The sequence below is a fragment of the Nerophis lumbriciformis genome, linkage group LG27 (assembly GCF_033978685.3).
Source record: "Nerophis lumbriciformis linkage group LG27, RoL_Nlum_v2.1, whole genome shotgun sequence".
NCBI lineage: Eukaryota > Metazoa > Chordata > Actinopteri > Syngnathiformes > Syngnathidae > Nerophis > Nerophis lumbriciformis.
In genome coordinates, this window is record NC_084574.2 from 29595538 (window position 1) to 29616706 (window position 21169).

The window sequence follows — 21169 nt, forward strand, 5'->3', positions numbered from 1 at the left end:
TCTAATTGTTCATGTGTGCGAGCAAATACAAAAACTCCCTAAGCATTCAGTGGAGCACATCAGACGTGCACACTATGGCCACACCAGCAGCACACCTGTCCCAAAGCTGACTTAATAACAAGTTAAATGTTTTATTTTGATAATCAAATGACAGCTGTCATTTTCATGAATTTTTTTTCCTAATAAGTGATTTGGCCCACTTAAATGAATATAACAAATACAATCTCGTTTTTTATGAGCTGTGTGCTATAGTGTCTTATGTCTAGGTGGGTGTCCAGCTTTGGAAATAATTTATTCCCCTTTCAGAGATCACATTTAGTTCCGCTTAATATATCTTTTTATTAGCATTTCTGTAATCTAGTAACAGCATTCCATGATTAATATTCATACGACAAATTAACATTCTTAATAAATGACAGTAGAATAAGCACATCTGTTTGGGGATTCATAGTGTAACGATCTGGAATTGACACTTTGGTGTTGGAGTTATCCGACTTTTTGTGTGGCCGTAAATGCATCACTGGCAAAGTGCGGTGAATGCGTGCGTTGGTGCAAGTGAGTAAGTAAGTAGGTAAGTACATTTTATTTATAAAGTGCTTTTCACAGATAAAATTACAAAGCACTGTACAAAACATAGGTGACATACTGGGTAGTTAGAACACTGTAATCATATATCAATCGTCCAAAAGTTAGGTCTTACTCACAGTATCCGCAACGAGTCCCGCCCTCGAACACGAAGCCATTCGGCACAGCACCATATCTACGCAATGTAGACAACTTCCAGTGCCCAATGATGACAGGAGGCAGACCTCTGGTGAGGGCCAGTAGGTTGTTGCACAGGTGGAGAGAAGCGGGGCCCCTCTCCACTTTAGTACCTGGTTCCACATTGACACTGAATCTGTGGACTAGAGGGTGACAACACAGAAAGACAGTTACACTGGAAGAGGAAAGAAACAACCGTAACACAAGATGACATCCCTATAGAAAGATGTGCAAAACTTGTAAATTGGGATGCTACAGTCAGGGCTTTATTCAGCCGATTTTGATAGGGAGCAATTATGTGTGAGATCTGCCAATATCAATATAATGATACCGATTACATCAATATTTAAACAAGTTTCTTATTCTATTTTGTTACATACAATTAATTTAGCAAAACAAAGTTAAACGCTCACAATAAGTGTACAACTCAATTAAATATTTTGGGTTTTGCCCTCAAAATTATATTGTACCCAGGAAATTATTCCCAGAGGTTGTAAACATTAACAAAACAACAGCAAATAGTTATAATAAACTAATAACTTAATCACTTTAGTATCAATCATACCCTGATACTACCCTTGGTATCAACACCACCAATTTATGGATCAATCCAACTTGTGTACTGACTGTGACAATGCTCGTTGTTATATTATCCACTCTCTAACTCTTAATAATCTACTTGTTAATTTCCTGTTAATATCTGCTTACTTTCTGCTGCAACTTCTTAAACCTCTTATACTTTACTAAGCACTCATTTATTGGTGTTGTTTACAGCTGATTTAGTAGTTTTAGCTATCAAAATGCTTGCTCCTAGCTTGCTCTTGCTAGGAGTGAAACATGTTTAGCCTCATCTTCCAGTGATATTAGTACCTGATAATGACACTTAAGATACAAAGAAATGCAGTTTATTTGCCATGATGGAGGTGATCATCATTAGCTAAGAGGAGCAGCTCCACACTGTGTATAGAGACGAGCGATGTATATTGTTAGGATTTTATTTATACCAATATCAATATATTACTTATTGATACCGGTATCCATCGGTACTTTTATTGGTACTATATGTAATTGGTGTACATAAAGATATGAAAACCATGTTTTATTTCCATTTGTATTAGTTGGTGGTTGTACACCACCAACATATTGCAATACCTCACAGCAGAAAAGTATTTTAGCAACACCTGGGTTTTAAGTCTTTAGCAAGTCAACTATGTTTAAATTGCAAGGTGCAATGCAGGTGTTATGACATTATCTTGTAAAGACCACACAGATTCATCACTGTGTTTCTATTGGTTACAATTAAATATTATTCATGTGTGGCATTCATGTGCCGAGCACACACTTTTACATGATATTTCATATCAAATGTATCATATAATCAAAACAAACAATTAGCATGTTGGATAGGTGTGCATTTAAGCAAGGTGTGTTTTAATAATGCTACGCAAACGCAGTGCTATGGAGTGACGTCAGATGGCGACAAGAGACCCGTGAGCGGCCGCCATTTTCCTTCCAAGCAACTTTATGGACTATTGTATTACTATTTTGAGTGGATTAATATTTGCCTATGGATTACTGGATTGCTAAAAGGATAGTAGTGAAGCGTGGTAGCGGCGGTCGTGACACATGAGGAAAGCGCAATACTTTGAAACTGAAACTTTTATCAACGTGCGGGAATTTGAGGGACTTTTGTAGAGGAAATGTTGCGTTACAAACTTTTATGTGGAGTTGCTTCCTTATTTGTGATCATTCCAAGCTGATTATCAGATCCTCGCAACACCTAAGTTAACGTGACAGCCGCGTGTGTCATTATTATGATGGTCCAAAAAAAATACAGATCGCAATATAATTTGTTCATAATCTTAACGGTCCCCCTGGACCGACTCATTTAGGAACTGATACCAAAAAATAGTGTTTATTGGTATAATCCCTAATGGAGACACATATTTTGCTGCTAGCCGCTTGTCAGCTGGGGGACTAAAATAAATGCGGTGTAGGGATGTCCCAATCCGATATTTGGATCGGATCGGCTGCCGATATTTGCCAAAAATTGCGTATCGGCAAGGCATGGGAAAATGCCGATCCAGATCCAGTTTTAAAAAAAACTCCGGTCCGTGTTTTCCAACGCACCTATTTAAATAATTCATTCCACTTTTCTGCTGCTCCGTAATTTCCGTTCCGCATTTTCCAGCACACCTTCAACACATCCACAATTCTCACGCAGTTGCTTTTAGCTGCTGGCATTACACGACAGGCTCTTTTCACTCTTTCCTGTGTCTCCCTCTCACAGACAGCGAGCGCACCTTCTTACACACGTCACATACTGTCACGTCATACGTCACATACGTATACGTCCTCTCCCAGCAGAGAGCGAGGTAGCGGCATGGTTAACGTTAGCTGTGAAGCTAGCGCAGTCGCTAAGGTGCGCGCCTGCTCAAGCGTCCTCTGCGCACGGCAAATCTATGCCACGCACAAAATCAAATAAAAAAATAAGCGCATAACAATTTTCGACACACGGACACGACAGAGAAAACAGTTTTCGTCATCATTGTTCAAATATTGTGACGTCTGTCGAGACGCTTATCTCCATTCGGTGCCACACGTCCACACCATCAAAATGCAGAGGCAAAAATTTCCACATCAACACCGTATGAAAAAATTAGTGATTTTTTTTAGTTGTGATTTCCTTCTCTGCATGAAAGTTTAAAAGTAGCATATATTAATGCAGTATGAAGAAGAATGTTTTAATGTAGACATGCAAGCCTTGAAAGAACATTTTGAAAATCAAGACTACATTTCCTGCAAATGGGTGCATTTCTACCCTATATTTTAACTTTAGATTTATTCTCATATCAAACTCTTTTGGCTGTCTTTTTGACACTTACATCAGGCGCCCCCCTCCACACCCTGGATTATAAATAATGTAAATAATTCAATGTGATTATCTTGTGTGATGACTGTATTATGATGATAGTATATATCTGATAGTATATATCTGTATCATGAATCAATTTAAGTGGACCCCGACTTAAACAAGTTGAAAAACTTATTGGGGTGTTACCATTTAGTGGTCAATTGTACGGAATACGTACTTCACTGTGCAACCTACTAATAAAAGTCTCAATGAATCAATCAAAACACATAGAATCATCATACTGCTGTGATTATATGCATCAAGTGTTCATTCAAGGCTAAGGCAAAATATCGAGATATATATCGTGTATCGCAATATGGCCTTAAAATATCGCAATATTAAAAAAAGGCCATATCGCCCAGCCCTAGTTCAATGATGCCATTTCTGTTTGTCATGTATAATTTTGTCTATTTTGTGTTTATCCTTGAATAAACAGGTCAGTTTCTTGTTACCAACCATTGTGTATTATTCAAACTCCCTTAATTCAGCTGGCTAGTTGTTATCAAGAGTACTAAAACCCTTTTCAACATTATTCTGACAACTAAGTAGGCTAAATAACTTTAAACTTTAATACATGCTCGGATAGGCCAGTATCGGTCAGTATCGTTATCGGATCGGAAATGCAAAAACAATATCGGTATCGGATCGGAAGTGCAAAAACCTGGATCGGGACATCCCTAATGCGGTGTCAGACGATTGGGGTTGGTGTTTGTAATAGGCAATAAAAACCATTACTCTGCAATGTCAATCACATACTTTTGCACGAAAAATCGTCCGATACTGATCGGTAGCCGTTAGATTGGCACATCCCTCCCTACTTGTAAGTCATGATAGCCTTCCAATTTAAAGCCTTTTCCAAAAACTTGCCTTCTCCCAGGCTGTAGCGTACGCGGGCGTCCCAGGCATGGAGAGCTTCTCGACTGTGGAAGCCCAGCACCAGAGTGTGTGCTTGGCAGAGTATGGAGAGAGTGTAGCTGACTCCATCATAGCCAGGCCCAGGTTCCACACCAAAGATGCCCTAACAACCAATATGCGTATTATTATGCTGGTAGTTTGCAGTAGCACATTATTGATCTCTTCGATTTTTGACAGAGCTCATATTGGAAATATTTGATTATGCAGAGGTGTATGCCGTCACACTGTGTTACGTGGTCAATTCTACATGCACAGTGTGAGTGCAAGAAATCCTTAAAAGTTTCACCAGTGAGCTGTTATAAAAATCTGCATTAAAGACCAAATGTGTACCTCCAACGTCACACCGAGACGATCCTTGTGGCCTGCTCGCTCCTTGGCTTTTCTCTCTTTATAGGCCAGCACAGACAGACAATCTGGGGTACATTCACACACACACACACACAGTGATAAGCTTTACACTTCAGCACGCTTTAAAGTCATTTTGTGGCTAATAGCATCAAACAGACACTGTTGTTTCATTTGTGCTATGTGTCCATGGAACAGCTGCCATACCGGGCCCTAAAACAATGAGCTGATCCATTGGCACAGCTGAGAATGAAAATCACAGACACAGACATACACAGACATAACGTCACTCCAACCACATTTACCTCTTTTTAAAATAAAAAACATGAGCATAAGCCTATGTAAGATCTGCAGTGGCACTTTATTTTCTAACTCACTGCCTTGTTTCGTACCTTGGACAATAAGTTGAGCCAACACACGATGTGCTGCTAACTGTACTTTTATTCACGACCCTTGGGAATAACCGTTCACATCTCTGGCAACGATAAAACAGGAAGTCCCATGTCACATGTGCCAATCATATTTATGTACACTTGGGGAAATAACTACAAAAGTACACTTCATTCATTAACGGTATTACAAAAAAGATCAGTTAGAATAATACATAATGTTGGATATAGAGAACATACAAGCCCTTTATTTATTGAATCAAAAATACTGAAATTTCACGACATAGTGAATTTGCAAACAGCTAAAATTATACACAAAGCAAACTATAATCTGCTACCCAAGAATGTACAACAATTCTTCAACAAAAGAGGAGAAATATAATCTTAGAGAAAAATGTAATTTAAGACATTTGTACGCACTTACAACACTTCAGACCTTCAGTATATCAGTATGTGGAATTAAATTATGGAACAGATTAACCAAATAAATCAAACAAAGCACCATTATGATTCAGTTTAAACTACAAGTGTTCACAAAGTACACAGAACAAGAATTATGATTAACATCTTCAACTCTTTTTTTTCCTTTTTTTTTTTTTTAATTGAGACAAAGATTATTTATGTTATTTAATATTTGTATGCTTACTATGGTATATTATTTATTTATTATTTATTTGTTCACTGTTCTGTTACAGAGAACATGGAAATTGGATAAAATTGCTATGGTGGGCTGTGCGTTTCCCACCTAGGCTTTCAGTGATCTTTGACTTCAATGATTACCTCTCAAAATACCAAAATTGATTTCACCACATGATCATTGCTGGAGAAATACTATACAGGAACACATTTACGCCCTACTGTGCATTGAATCACATCAAGAGTATAAAAAAACAGGTTCTCTGGCGCACTTAAAAATAAATTATAACGCATCAGCAATTAAAACATATACCGTAAATGTATCTGCTTGGCTTATGGAACTTCCGGTCAATAAAGTTTAATTCAAAGTACACACTTCTCAAAGATATATTAACTGCCCCTGACCACATGATGGCGACAAATACACATGTAACAATGTTAATTAAATGACAAGCATGACACACTTTAACAACAAAAGTTTACAACTTTTAGTTGTAACAGAACAGCTACTGTCAACAACTTGTGATCTGATTGGCTATCGCAACTGTCTCTCAACTCTATGTGTTCTCAAATTGATCCGCTAACGGTCCCGATGAGTATCCAATCACAGGAAGCGGAAATGTCACGTTCAACGTGAGACCATCTAGGACATGTGTGTCAAACTCTGGCCCGTGGGCCAAATTTGGTCCGCCGTGTAATTTCACTTGGCCATTGAGGCGATATCAAATTAACACTAAAGCTGGCCCGCCGATTATATATTGTGGCGGTGCCACGGTAACACCGCATTCACCGCTAATTCTAATACTTGCCAACCCTCCCTGGAGTCTTCCAAACTTCAGCGGCCTTCCCGAAACTCGTCACGTCTGCTTTTCATCCAGTCCAACGAGTGCTGGCCCAGTCACATAATATGTGCGGCTTCAGCACGCACACACGATTGAATGCAAGGCATACTTCATCAACAGCGTTAGAAATATGCGCCACACTGTGAATCCACACCGAACAAGAATGACAAACACATTTCGGGAGAATATCCGCACCGTAACACAACATAAACACAACAGAACAAATACCCAGAACCCTTTGCAGCACTAACTCTTCCGGGACGCTACAAGGTGTGTGTGGGGGGGGTGGGGGGGGTTTCGTGGTAGCGGGGGTGTATTTTGTATTGTATTTTTTTTATTTTTTTTTTGGTGGTTGGGGACCACTGATCTAGAAGGCCTTACTAACAACAACTTGTGATCTGATTGGCTATCGCAATTGTCTATCAACTGTATGTCCCCATTCACTTAAAGTGCACGGACGCCCGTATTGTTGATTCTGAAGGCGTCTGGCAGATTCCGTACTGCATGGCAACATAAACTAGCTGAATTCTGATTGGATACAAACTAAAACTAAAAACAGCAGCACTGGAACGTGCATAATATGACATGAAAAGAATATGAATAATTTTAGGTATTTAGGGAAAGTAAATTAAAAAATAATTTCATCTTTAATTATGATCATGATTTCTGGTTACGTTAGGCCAGTAGAGAAGGCCCTGCTGGCCCTGACGGCACACCGCTGGAAAAGGGGTAGAATTAAATAAGCTATGCTTCCTCCTACTCCTTTTCGGAGGACGGGATGTAATGGAACAACTGGAATTGTGTGATGGATCACATTGTATCGTATGCATGTTGGAAATAAACTGAAACTGAACTGAAAAATGTCTAACTTTTGCCTCCACTCGCGTGGTTATTTTGTCCATGGTATTAAAATAATAAGGCTGTATTGCGCAACGTGTTGACGCACAAACGGCACCTTATTCTAAAGGTAAAGTAATAAGGTTAGGACACTTACATAGAGTCAGACAGGTGGAATATACAATGCAACATACCTGCGACTGGAGACGGCTTCCGAATGACGACCCACCGAGTCTTCCACTGTGTATGTCGATACAAAAAAAAAATATTTTATTCAAAAAAACATATATTTCGAAAATAGATTATGAAGTTGAAAAATAAAACGTAAACTTCACCTTTTTTCCATCTCTAAACTTGACTTGTCCCTCCGCGACAATTGTATCCGTCATCTTCTGACATGGTTATGCGAGCAGCTGCGTGTGAGTGCCTGGCTCGGCCCCGCCACCATGACCAACACCCCCCCTCCAGTCTATAGACAAGGGGGCCGGTCTTTTTTCAAAAATAGCCTGAGCTGAGCAAGCGGTACAGTACAGTACTTCCCCCCCCCAGCCAGCCAAGTTAGTACAGTTGCCATCCTGCGTACTTAATGTTTATATTACAGCTAATTAGATTAAAACTGCATTAAATGACACTTATCTCACCAGGTACTTTAAGTCTGGCCTCCAGCCGGGTGTTAGACGGGGATTTATGGCCTTAACACTCGTTAAACCCTCGATAGAGAGACTGGTTAAACGTTATTTCATCAACATGTTGGATTAAAAAAAAACTAAAATAGCACCCAGACAGAAAAACACACAACTCTGTCACCGAAACTATTTCCATGCTTACTTTGGGGTTCCGGCGGTGTTCTGGAAAAAAATGAGCTACCCGGAAAAACGCTACTGAGCATGTGCACTAATGCTAAAGTTTTTCTCGAACAAAATAACCATAAAAAAAACGTTGCTATATTGTGATTATTTTTAGCATTATTCTACACACCAGGAAACACACCAGAACAAAAATGATATCAATCAATCAATCAATCAATCTTTATTTATATAGCCCTAAAATCTTTATTTATATAGCCCTAAAATGAGCTACCCGGAAAAACGCTACTGAGCATGTGCACTAATGCTAAAGTTTTTCTCGAACAAAATAACCATAAAAAAAACGTTGCTATATTGTGATTATTTTTAGCATTATTCTACACACCAGGAAACACACCAGAACAAAAATGATATCAATCAATCAATCAATCAATCTTTATTTATATAGCCCTAAAATCTTTATTTATATAGCCCTAAAATGAGCTACCCGGAAAAACGCTACTGAGCATGTGCACTAATGCTAAAGTTTTTCTCGAACAAAATAACCATAAAAAAAACGTTGCTATATTGTGATTATTTTTAGCATTATTCTACACACCAGGAAACACACCAGAACAAAAATGATATCAATCAATCAATCAATCAATCTTTATTTATATAGCCCTAAATCACAAGTGTCACAACGACATCCTCGGTACAAAGCCCACATACGGGCAAGGAAAAACTCACCCCAGTGGGACGTCGATGTGAATGACTATGAGAAACCTTGGAGAGGACCGCATATGTGGGTAACCCCCCCCCCCTCTAGGGGAGACCGAAAGCAATGGATGTCGAGTGGGTCTGACATAATATTGTGAGAGTCCAGTCCATAGTGGATCCAACATAATAGTAAGAGTCCAGTCCATAGTGGGGCCAGCAGGACACCATCCCGAGCGGAGACGGGTCAGCAGCGCAGAGATGTTCCCTGCCGATGCACAGGCGAGCGGTCCACCCCGGGTCCCGACTCTGGACAGCCAGCACTTCATCCATGGCCACCGGACCTGTGCACCCCCGCCCCTCAAGGAAAAGGGGAGCAGAGGAGAAAAGAAAAGAAACGGCAGATCAACTGGTCTAACAGGGGGGCTATTTAAAGGCTAGAGTATACAAATGAGTTTTAAGATGGGACTTAAATGCTTCTATATAAACCTTAATTAACATAAAATGAATGTCTTTCCACTCCTTCATAAAACTACTATAGTTGTCGGTAGTACATTATATTTTATTTTTTATGCAATATTTATCATATAAAAGTTAGTATTTCTCTTTCAAAGGCATATTACATGTTAAAATTGTGTTGTTTTGCTCGGCTGGTAGAGTGGCCGTGCCGGCAACTTGAGGGTTCCAGGTTTGATTTCCGCTTCTGCCAACCTAGTCACTGCCGTTATGTCCTTGGGCAAGACACTTTACCCACCTGCTCCCAGTGCCACCCACTCTGGTTTAAAAATGTAACTTAGATGTTGTGTTTCACAATGTAAAGCGCTTTGAGTCACTAGAGAAAAGCGCTATATAAATAAATATAATTCACACAAAAAAAATTTGTTTTGGGCCAGCCGGTTTCTATCATTTCCAGTAGGAGACGTTGGGGGGTTCCACTTTATAATAGTAGGATAAAGCCGTTAAAGACATTTGTCAGATTCATTGTTCTTTTAGGACTTTTTCCCAAATGCCAACTTTGCTGAGTGTATAATTTATTTTGCTCACAAGTGAGTTGAAGTGGACTATAGAGCATATGATTAAGAGGCTAACAAGCTGCTTCAGAGTCTGAGTGTTGGAGTCAGGAAGAGAGCAGTGAGTAGGTGGACTCCTCACACAAATGTTGCTTTCAGTTTGCTTCGCTCTGTGTGACCTTTGCCTCCATTCTCCTCCAACTGTCTCTTAGCTTTCACCATGGAGGGAAGGTCCGACGTCTGGTACACGGCCGACCTCATCCTGCTGCCACGGCAACGCAGCTCCGAGGCCACGTCCTCCCACTTCTTGTCTCGTTCGGATCCCCGGGGATCTCGGGACCCAGAGCTTTGGACTTTGTCAACATCCAAAGCTTGCTTTGTAAGTCTGCGGTTGGAGCGGGATGAGGGCGACTTGGATTTGCGGCGTGAGCGGAGAGGAGGCCGAGGCGGGGCAGGGGGAGGGGATGGAGGGGGAGGTGCTGGGTTGGATGCGGTTCTGCTGACAACTTTAACGCGGTCTCTTCTTTCCCTCCCTCTCCACCTGTCTCTGTCCTTACCTGAGGAGACAGAGGCTGCTATGTAAAAAAAAAAAAAAAAAAAAAAAAAAAAAAAAACGATGGAAGGACAATAACATCAAACCACTGCAAACCCATGCAAACTTTATCATCGACCTTTTTGTATGCGATCGCATTAGTTTACCTACATGTTCATGTTCCGACACAAGAGCTGTGTAAAAAATACACACATTCAGTCTTATTTTCTATTAATTAAACTATACATTCACCCCACCTTCTAGTAATATTATTTGCTGTGTGTGTGTTTTTGCAGGACTTTTTCTTTTAAAAACCCCAAAACCAGTGAAGTTGACACGTTGTGTAATGTGTAAATAAAAACAGAATACAGTGATTTGCAAATCCTTTTCAACCTATACTCAGTTGAATAGACTGCAAAGACAAGATACTTAATGTTCGAACTGGAAAACGTTGTTATTTTTTGCAAATATTACCTCATTTGGAATTTGATGCCTGCAACATGTTTCAAAAAAGCTGGCACAAGTGGCAAAAAAGACTGAGAAAGTTGAGGGATGCTCATCGCAGGTGAACAGGCTAATTGGTAACAGGTGGGTGCCATGACTGGGTATAAAAGCAGCTTCCATGAAATAAAGTTAAAAAAGTTAAAGTACCAATGATTGTCACACACACACACTAGGTGTGGCGAGATTATTCTCTGCATTTGACCCATCACCCTTGATCACCCCCTGGGAGGTGAGGGGAGCAGTGGGCAGCAGCGGTGGCCGCGCCCGGGAATCATTTTTGGTGATTTAACCCCCAATTCCAACCCTTGATGCCGAGTGCCAAGCAGGGAGGTAATGGGTCCCATTTTTATAGTCTTTGGTATGACTCGGCCGGGATTTGAACTCACAACCTACCGATCTCAGGGCGGACACTCTAACCACTAGGCCACTGAGTAGGTGGCCTAATGCTCAGTCATTCACAAACAAGGATGGGGCGAGCGTCACCACTTTGTGAACAAATGCGTGAGCAAATTGTCGAACAGTGGCACTTCAAGAACAATATTTCTCAACAAGCTATTGCAAGGAATTTAGGGATTTCACCATCTACGGTCCGTAATATCATCAAAAGGTTCAGAGAATCTGGAGAAATCACTGCACGTAAGCGATGATATTACGGACCTTCGATCCCTCAGTACTGCATCAAAAAGCGACATACGTATGTAAAGGATATCACCACATGGGCTCAGGAACACTTCAGAAAACCACTGTCAGTAACTACAGTTTGTGGCTACATCTGTAAGTGCAAGTTAAAACTCTACTATGCAAAGCGAAAGCCATTTATCAACAACACCCAGAAACGCCGGGCCCGAGCTCATCTAAGATGGACTGATGCAAAGTGGAAAAGTGTGGTCTGACGAGTCCACACTTCCAATTGTTTTTGGAAACTGTGGACGTCGTGTCCTCTGAAACAAAAAGGAAAAGAACCATCCGGATTGTTGGAGGCGCAAAGTTGAAAAGCCAGCATCTGTGATGGTATGGGGGTGTATTAGTGCCCAAGACATGGGTAACTTACACATCAGTGAAGGCACCATTAATGCTGAAAGGTACATACAGGTTTTGGAGCAACATATGTTGTCATCCAAGCAACATTATCATGGACACCCCTGCTTATTTCAGTAAGACAATGCCAAGCCACGTGTTACAACAGCGTGGCTTCATAGTAAAAAAAAAATGCGTGTACTAGACTGGCCTGCCTGTAGTCCAGACCTGTCTCCCATTGAAAATGTGCTGCGCAATATGAAGCCTAAAATACCACAACGGAGACCCCGGACTGTTGAACAATTTAAGCTGTACATCAAGCAAGAATGGGAAATAATTCCACCTGAAAAGCTTAAAAAATTGGTCTCCTCAGTTCCCAAACGTTTACTGAGTGTTGTTAAAAGGAAAGGCCATGTAACACAGTGGTAAAAATGCTCCTGTGACAATTTTTTTGCAATGTGTTGCTGCCATTAAATTCTAAGTTAATGATTATTTGCAAAAAAAAATTAAGTTTCTCAGTTCGAACATTAAATATCTTGTCTTTGCAGTCTATTCAATTGAATATAAGTTGAAAGGGATTTGTAAATCATTGTATTCTGTTTTTATTTACGAATTACACAACGTGCCAACTTCACTGGTTTTGGGTTTTGTACTTAGAGCGAAATATGAGAAACACCACTCAGTACGATGCACTTGGAATTAAACAGCTTTTGTAGATGCACCCGATAAAGTTGGTGCCTCAACTCAAGAGTGTTTTGAGATAATTTTGTTAGGCTTTAATTTGCAAGCACAAATTTGAGTTACAAGCATCCCCGCCACAACTAGTGGTGGACATAACTTTGTGTTTCCGAGCACGGAAAGTAAAAAAAAGTGAGTGTGAAGAACAGCGTTGTGAAGAAGAAGCAGGTGATATTCACTGAATAAAGAAATAAATCATCCAAAACATGACCCAGTGTCGAGCTAACTTGGTGAAGCAATTGGAGCACATCACTGCTCGTCTGCACCAAACGTGTTTTAAGCAAAATATATTGCTGCGTTATGCTCAGTATATTTAGCACACCCCTCATGGCTGAGGATTTCGCATTAGTCGCATCATTTTGGTCTTCACCTCTTTATGTATGATGGGATTATCGCAAATCTTCAAGATGCAACTTTTTAATCAAATTTGAATAATAGGATATCGAGACTGATTTGGTGGATTTAAAGATTCCTTCTTTATAAATGTCCACCTGTTGGTAGGTTGGTATGCAATTATAAATGGGTATTGGGTGGATAGATGTTGAAAACGCTTGTAGTGATGACCTTTTTGCAGAACGGACTCTGATATTAACAAAAGAAAGAATAACAAAATGATGTCTGTAAGAAATAAATAAACCTTACTGAAGCAGAATGTGTCTAACGCCTGCCAAGGATGATAAAATAATATTTAAACGGCAGACATTTATCCATGAAAACATGGAGAAGCTGCTGATGGTGTGTTTCACGGAGAAGGAAATACTGAAAAAGTCCATTTTCCAAAGTACAAAACCCAAAACCAGTGAAGGTGGCACGTTGTGTAATTCGTTAATAAAAACAGAATACAATGATTTGCTAATCCTTTTCAACTTATATTCAATTGAATAGACTGCAAAGACAAGATATTTAATGTTTGAACTGAGAAACTTTTTTTTTTTTTTGCAAATAATCATTAACTTAGAATTTAAAGCCAGCAAAAAAGTTGGCACTGGGGCATTTTTACCACTGTGATACATGGCCTTTCCTTTTAACAACACTCAGTAAACGTTTGGGAACTGGGGAGACCAATTTTTGAAGCTTTTTAGGTGGAATTATTTCCCATTCTTGCTTGATGTACAGCTTAAGTTGTTCAACAGTCCGGGGTCTTTGTTGTCTTAGTTTACGCTTCATAATGTGCCACACATTTTCAATGGGAGACAGGTCTGGACTACAGGCAGGCCCGTCTAGTACCCGCACTCTTTTACTATGAAGCCACGCTGTTGTAACACGTGGCTTGGCATTGTCTTGCTGAAATAAGCAGGGGCGTCTCTGATAACGTTGCTTGGATGGCAACATATGTTGCTCCAAAACCTGTATGTACCTTTCAGCATTAATGGTGCCTTCACAGATGTGTAAGTTACCCATGCCTTGGGCACTAATTCACCCCCATACCATCACAGATGCTGGCTTTTCAACTTTGCGCCTCTAACAATCTGGATGGTTCTTTTCCTCTTTGTTCAACGTCCACAGTTTCCAAAAATAATTTGAAATGTGGACTCGTCAGGCCACAGAACCCTTTTCCATTTTGCATCAGTCCATCTTAGATGAGCTCGGGCCCAGCAAAGCTGGCAGCGTTTTTGGGTGTTGTTGATAAATGGCTTTCGCCTTGCATAGTAGAGTTTTAACTTGCACTTACAGATGTAGCGACCAACTGTAGTTACTGACAGTGATTTTCTGTAGTGATCCTGAGCCCATGTGGTGATATCTTTTACACACTGATGTCGCTTTTTGATGCAGTATTGCCTGAGGGATCAAAGGTCACGGGCATTCAATGTTACGTGCAGTGATTTCTCCCGATTCTCTGAACCTTTTGATGATATTACGGACCGTAGATGGTGAAATCCCTAAATTCCTTGCAATAGCTTGTTGAGAAATGTTGTTCTTAAACTGTTGGACAATTTGCTTACGCATTTGTTCACAAAGTGGTGACCCTCGCCCCATCCTTGTTTGTGAATGACTGAGCATTTCATGGAAGGTGCTTTTATACCCAATCATGGCACCCACCTGTTCCCAATTAGCCTGTTCACCTGTGGTATGTTCCAAATAAGTGTTTGATGAACATTCCTCAACTTTATCAGTCTTTATTGCCACTTGTGCCAGCTTTTTTGAAACATGTTGCAGGCATGAGCTAATATTTGCAAAAAATAACAATGTTTTCCAGTTTGAACTTTAAGTCTTTGCAGTCTATTCAATTGAATATAAGTTGAAAAGGATTTGCAAATCATTGTATTCTGTTTTTTTTTTACGATTTACACAACGTGCCAACTTCACTGGTTTTGGGTTTTGTATATTAAATGATGATGTATATTGTAACTGTGGGTCCCCATCCATAAGACGTACGCTTCTAGGGATTACCTTTTTGCAGAATGGACTATGATATTAACAAAATAAACAATAATGTCATACAAAATTATGTCTGTAAATAAATACATAAATAAATAAACCATACTGAAGCAGAATGTGTCTAACGCCTGCCAAGGATGATAAAATAATATATAAACGGCAGACATTCATCCATGAAAACATGGAGAAGCTCCTGTTGGTGTGTTTGACGGAGAAGGCAATACTGAAGAAGTCCACTTTCCAAAGTAAATATATCGCTTCATAAAACTACTAGTTTTACTCCATAAAACTAGTGTAGTTCTTTTCAAAAGGGTTGGTTAAACATGTGATGTTTTGGGGCTGCCAAGCACTAAATGGGTAGATTTCAATTAATTTCAATAGGCAATGTTCATTTATAATGCAAGTGTTTTGAGTTAATAGCACAGAACCATTTAAGCAATTTGAGGTACTATACTGTACTAACTAAAATTAATTAATTGTTTTATATTTGTTATAAATTTATTATATCAACATGTGAGCATTTATTCTTCACATTATGCATTTTTGCCGTCTTATTTGTGTCTACAATGTGCTGCAGGCCAATAAAAAATGACCCCCAGGCCTCACTTTAATGCCCCTGCAGTATAGTTTATGAGTCATTCCAAACAAATGACTAACATTAGCGCCCCCAAAAAATAAGTAAATTAATGTTATTGTACTGTATCAAATGTTGTGGCTGGTGTGTGCAAATGTGAAAAGAACTTCAGACATGATATGCAGAATGACATCACCCTCCAGACCACCCTAAAACCTGCCCAGTGAAGCAAAACCTGCTGCGGCAGCTTTTGTTTTCGTGTGAATGAGCTCGCCCTGATTAACTGCTCTTTCTCTGAAATGTGCTCCAGTTAGCAGGCTGCAGAGAGAAAGAAAGAGGGAACTGGGCAGGAAAAATGTAGTGGCGATGACAAGAATTCCCATGATGCCCATGACGTCATGGGAATGCTCACTGACTGGAGCCACAATTAATGTTCACTGCTGCCATCTAGCGGCTGAATGTGTCTCAATTTTATTTATTGTTTATTGTTGAACGTGAAGTATCAAATTAAACTGTAGGAAAACTTCCACATAGGATCTCTAGAACTATCTTGTAATAATTATCTCTTTAGGAATAAATAGCTTTAGTTTTATTCATCATTAGGAGTATTATTTTATTTACAGTAGTGCTTCTAATCACCACTAGATGGAGCCATTTGTAAGAAATACAGTTTTTTTTTTATAGGCAACAAACTCTTAGCCCACAGACAAATGATCTCAAGAAGAAAATATTTCAGTCTCTACAAAATGTGTTCTGTTCCGTCTAAGGATTCTTGTTTATCCCAAATATTTGTCCTTTTAACACTTTTTTTTTTACTGGTGAAGAAAAGAAGAGCTTTGTTTGTGACCCAGCCAAAGAGCCTCAAGGAAGCCCCCTGCTTATCTGATAGGTAAGCAAAAGCCTGGTGTTACAGTACTATAATAACGGGGTTGTTACCAATATCTTTATCTCATTTGATTAATGTCTAAAAAAAAAACCTGTTGCAAGTTTCCTGGCATTAATTCAAGTCACCACTACTACATTAAAACCTACACTATATTGCCAAAAAGTATTTGTCCACCCATCCAAATGATCAGAATCAGGTGTCCTAATCACTTGGCCCGGCCACAGGTGTATACAATCAAGCACTTAGGCATGGAGACTGTTCCTACAAACATTTGTGAAAGAATGGGCCGCTCTCAGGACCTCAGTGATATCCAGCATGGAACTGTCATAGGATGCCCACCTGTGCAACAAATCCAGTCGTGAAATTTCCTCGCTTTCCAAAGTCAACTGTCGGTTTTATTATAAGAAAATGGAAGAGTTTGGGAACAACAGCAACTCAGCCGCGAAGTTGTAGGCCACGTAAACTGACAGAGAGAGGTCAGCGGATGCTGAAGCGCATAGTGCAAAGACTTTCTGCACAGTCAGTTGCTACAGAGCTCCAAACTTCATGTGACCTTCCAAATAGCCCACGTACAGTACGCAGAGAGCTTCATGGAATGGACTTCCATGGAGGAGCAGCTGCATCTAAGCCATACATCACCAAGTCCAATGCAAAGCGTGGGATGCAGTGGTGTAAAGCACATCGCCACTGGACTCTAGAGCAGTGGAGACGCCTTCTCTGGAGTCATGAATCACGCTTTTCCATCTGGCAATCTGATGGACCAGTCTGGGTTTGGAGGTTGCCAGGAGAACGCTACATTTCGGACTGCATTGTGCCAAGTGTGACATTTGGTGGAGGGGGAATTATGGTGTGGGGTTGTTTTTCAGGAGTTGGGCTTTGCCCCTTAGTTCCAGTGAAAGGAACTTTGAATGCCAAAACATTTTGGACAATTCCATGCTCCCCACCTTATGGGAACAGTTTGGTGCACATGACTGTGCACCAGTGCACAAAGCAAGGTCCATAAAGACATGGATGACAGAGTCTGGTGTAGATGAACTTGACCGGCCTGCACAGAGTCCTGACCTGAACCCGATAGAACACCTTTGGGATGAATTAGAACGGAGCCTGAGAGCCAGGCCTTCTCGACCAACATCAGTGTGTGACCTCGCCAATGCGCTTTTGGAAGAATGGTCGAAAATTCCTATAAACACACTCCGCAACCTTGTGGACAGCCTTCCCAGAAGAGTTGAAGCTGTAATAGCTGCAAAAGGTGGACCGACATCATATTGAACCCTATGGGTTAGGAATGGGATGGCACTGCAAGTTCATATGTGAGTCAAGGCAGGTGGCCAAATACTTTTGGCAATATAGTGTATTTGGAACTAGGCTGGTGTATTGATATTAGGCAAATTGAAACAACGTTGGTTACCTACATACACTTGGGAAGGGATTCATATGGGCCCCATTCCTGAGTGGATCTTGCATGAGAGGAAGAGGAGGGGTTAATCATTTTGCAATGTAGTCTGATGAAAATGATGGAAGGCGCCAATCTACATGGCAACAAAGCTGGAATGACCTCAAAAAACATTTTAAGATATCTGACTCTCCACTGCCATCTGGCAGCTAAAGTGGATAGTGCACCCCCCACCAGCTCCCCCAAATTTGTCACGTTTCATGTGTCAGGTAATCCGTGACGAATAGGGCCATACTAATCTCCTTCCTCCTCTCGAATATTATGTATTGAAAAAAAGGGAATACAGCAGACACAGCTCTCAAACATGTGCCTCTCACATGACTTGCAGAGGGTCAGAGGAAAGAAAGGAGAATGCTTAGAAGAGAGCCTTCAAGCTCTAACATTTATTTAGTCTATTTACAACTTGAAAGGGAATAGATCAAGATCAATGTCTACTGTGACACTGCATGGCAATTCAACAAGAGCAACAGTCCTGTGGAGGCTTCACATACAGTATTTGGCTATGTACAAATTAACACTTTTTGTTGAAAATAAAAAAACTGATGTTGCGCCATAAATTAATATTTCCTAATGGTTAAATGATATTGAAGAGAGAAGGTGGAATGTAAACAATTGAGCTTAGTGTTAGGTCCAGACGTATGAATGTTTTTCAGTGATTTTATTTGATCTCACTTTGTCCAGAAAGTGAAAATGGAGGTGCTTTGCATAAAAAATATTTTAAATGGAATATGGGATCTATTATTTAAATTTGTTTTAACTACTAAATGAACCTAAAATATGATTTCCTTTATCTTTGTTGAAAATATTGGAGACAATGTGTTGTCAAACTTATGAGATGTGATGCAAGTGTAAGCCACTGTGACACTATTGTTCATTTTTTAAATGTTTTTTTTTATTTTTTATAAATGGCTGTGATGATAAAGTCAATGAGGGAATTCCAATCCTTTCTATGTTGGAATTCTTATTAATATTGATACAGTTGATATTATTCATTTTTGTTTGACTACTTTTGGATTGTTTTGTGTCATGTTTGTTTGTCCTCTCAATTGCTCTGTTTATTGCTATTCTGAATGTTGCTGGGCCGGTTTTGGAATTGGAATTGTATTATTATGGTATTATTGTGTATTATTTTGTTGGATTGATTAAAAAAAAATATATATATATATATATATATATATATATATATATATATATATATATATATATATATATATATATATATATATATATATATATATATATATATTATTTTATTTTTTATTGTTTTGAAAGTAACATTTTTTAAATATATATATATATATATATATATATATATATATATATATATATATATATATATATATATATATATATATATATATATATACATATACATATTATATATTTAAAAAATTTGACTTTCAAAAATTACAAATATATATATATATATATTTTTTATCAATCCAACAAAATAATACACAATAATAATACAATGGCAAAAGTCTTGTACACGGTTTTGTGTGGCCAAAACATTAAACGTAATTAACTATGGGAGTATTATTCTAGCAAAACAATTTGAAAATGCGTATCTTAATCAGGTCCCCATGCCCGTGTTCTAACTTGTGTGTCTGTCGCGAGGCAAAAAAAAAAAAATTTGCCTGTACATGTTCTGATTTCACACTTTTTTTTTTACACACTTGCAGATCAAAACACAGACACACACTTTGGAACAAATCTGATTACACAAACAGATTGACACAGCATTTGCAAATAGTTTTGCTGCAATAACACTTCCATAATTAACAGACTAGTCCGCCTACCTGTGGGTCATTTTGCAGAATCGAGAGCTAATCCTATCGTTGGTGACTCAGTCGCTGGGCTTTTTTTTTATTGAGTAAGACTGCAAAAGAACCCACCATGGGGCCAAATAAAGTTGCTACTGCCAGCACTTTGATAAAGAAAGTGAGAAATACTAATGAGATCAAGAAAGAACTCGTAGCAAAATACAAAAGTCGCCTTCCCCGTTCATTGTTGTCTTCGCCGACAAGAATCGTCAATGTTTATTCATCCATTTCATTTGTCATTTATGTGTGTATGTCACACAATTTCTCTGTGTAAAAATATTATTATTCTGTATAAAATGTAATATTTTTGGGTGTCTTAAATTTAAAAGTTATTGTCACACACACACTAGGTGTGGTGAAATTACCCTCTGCATTTGACCCATCCCCTTGTTCCACCCCCTGGGAGGTGAGGGGAGCAGTGAGGGCCAGCGGTGGCCACGCTCGGGAATCATTTTGGTGATTTAACCCCCAATTCCAACCCTTGATGCTGAGTGCCAAGCAGGGAGGTAATGGGTCCCATTTTTATAGTCTTTGGTATGACTCTCCCTCGTTTATCGTATTTAATTGGTTGGGGACATTACCGCCAGAAAGACATTTCCGTGAAGTATAGAAATGATTAATTATAAATCAAATATTTTCATAGCCAGAGCATAACATTTTATGAAAGCTCTCTAGACACGAAATAACGCCCTTTAGTCACCTTTACACTCTTTTAATCCAATATAGTAATGCTGCTTGAGGATGAGCCAATCAGTGGACACGATATTGAACAGTACGCTCTGATTGGTTATGTCTCCTTTAGTGGCCAATACTTCTCTACCCTCGGTGTTATTGGCATTTCTATGCTTGAAAATGCTTAATTTAGAACCAATTAATTTTTTAAAATATGCAATAAAAAAATATTTAAAAAAATCTGTGACTTGGTAAAGCCGCCTTATTTGAAGCGTGACGAGTATTGTTTGTGGGTAACATTATTTCAGTTTTCGTACAATAGGGCATTCCTGGGTGAGTTGAAGGTGGACAGTTAATCATTTCGCAATGCAGTCTGTTGAAAATGATGGAAAGTGCCACTCTACATAGCAACTCTGGTCAAATTTGGACTTGCCACAAA

At 39.3% G+C, this 21169-nt stretch overlaps 2 protein-coding genes across 5 annotated transcripts in view; both read right to left on the bottom strand.

The window, feature by feature from the left end:
- dok7b (docking protein 7b) overlaps positions 1-8372 on the bottom strand; it is a 51456-nt gene extending 43084 nt beyond the window's left edge. For 2 of the 3 annotated variants that reach the window (XM_061988205.1, XM_061988204.1), the window contains exons 1-5: positions 7976-8372; positions 7835-7880; positions 4922-5004; positions 4544-4694; positions 705-905 (exon numbers count right to left, since the gene is read on the bottom strand). In XM_061988205.1, coding sequence (XP_061844189.1) covers positions 705-905; positions 4544-4694; positions 4922-5004; positions 7835-7880; positions 7976-8029 — 535 coding nt within the window. In that variant the 5' untranslated portion in view covers positions 8030-8372. Of the gene's footprint in view, positions 1-700; positions 906-4543; positions 4695-4921; positions 5005-7834; positions 7881-7975 lie in introns of those variants that run through there. The other variant, XM_061988206.1, reaches the window with a different exon arrangement.
- A 1313-nt stretch (positions 8373-9685) lies between these two features.
- Positions 9686-21169, bottom strand: part of rgs12b (regulator of G protein signaling 12b) — a 137566-nt gene continuing 126082 nt past the window's right edge. For both annotated transcript variants that reach the window (XM_061988201.2, XM_061988200.2), the window contains exon 20: positions 9686-10709. In XM_061988201.2, coding sequence (XP_061844185.1) covers positions 10291-10709 — 419 coding nt within the window. In that variant the 3' untranslated portion in view covers positions 9686-10290. The remainder of the gene's footprint in view (positions 10710-21169) is intronic.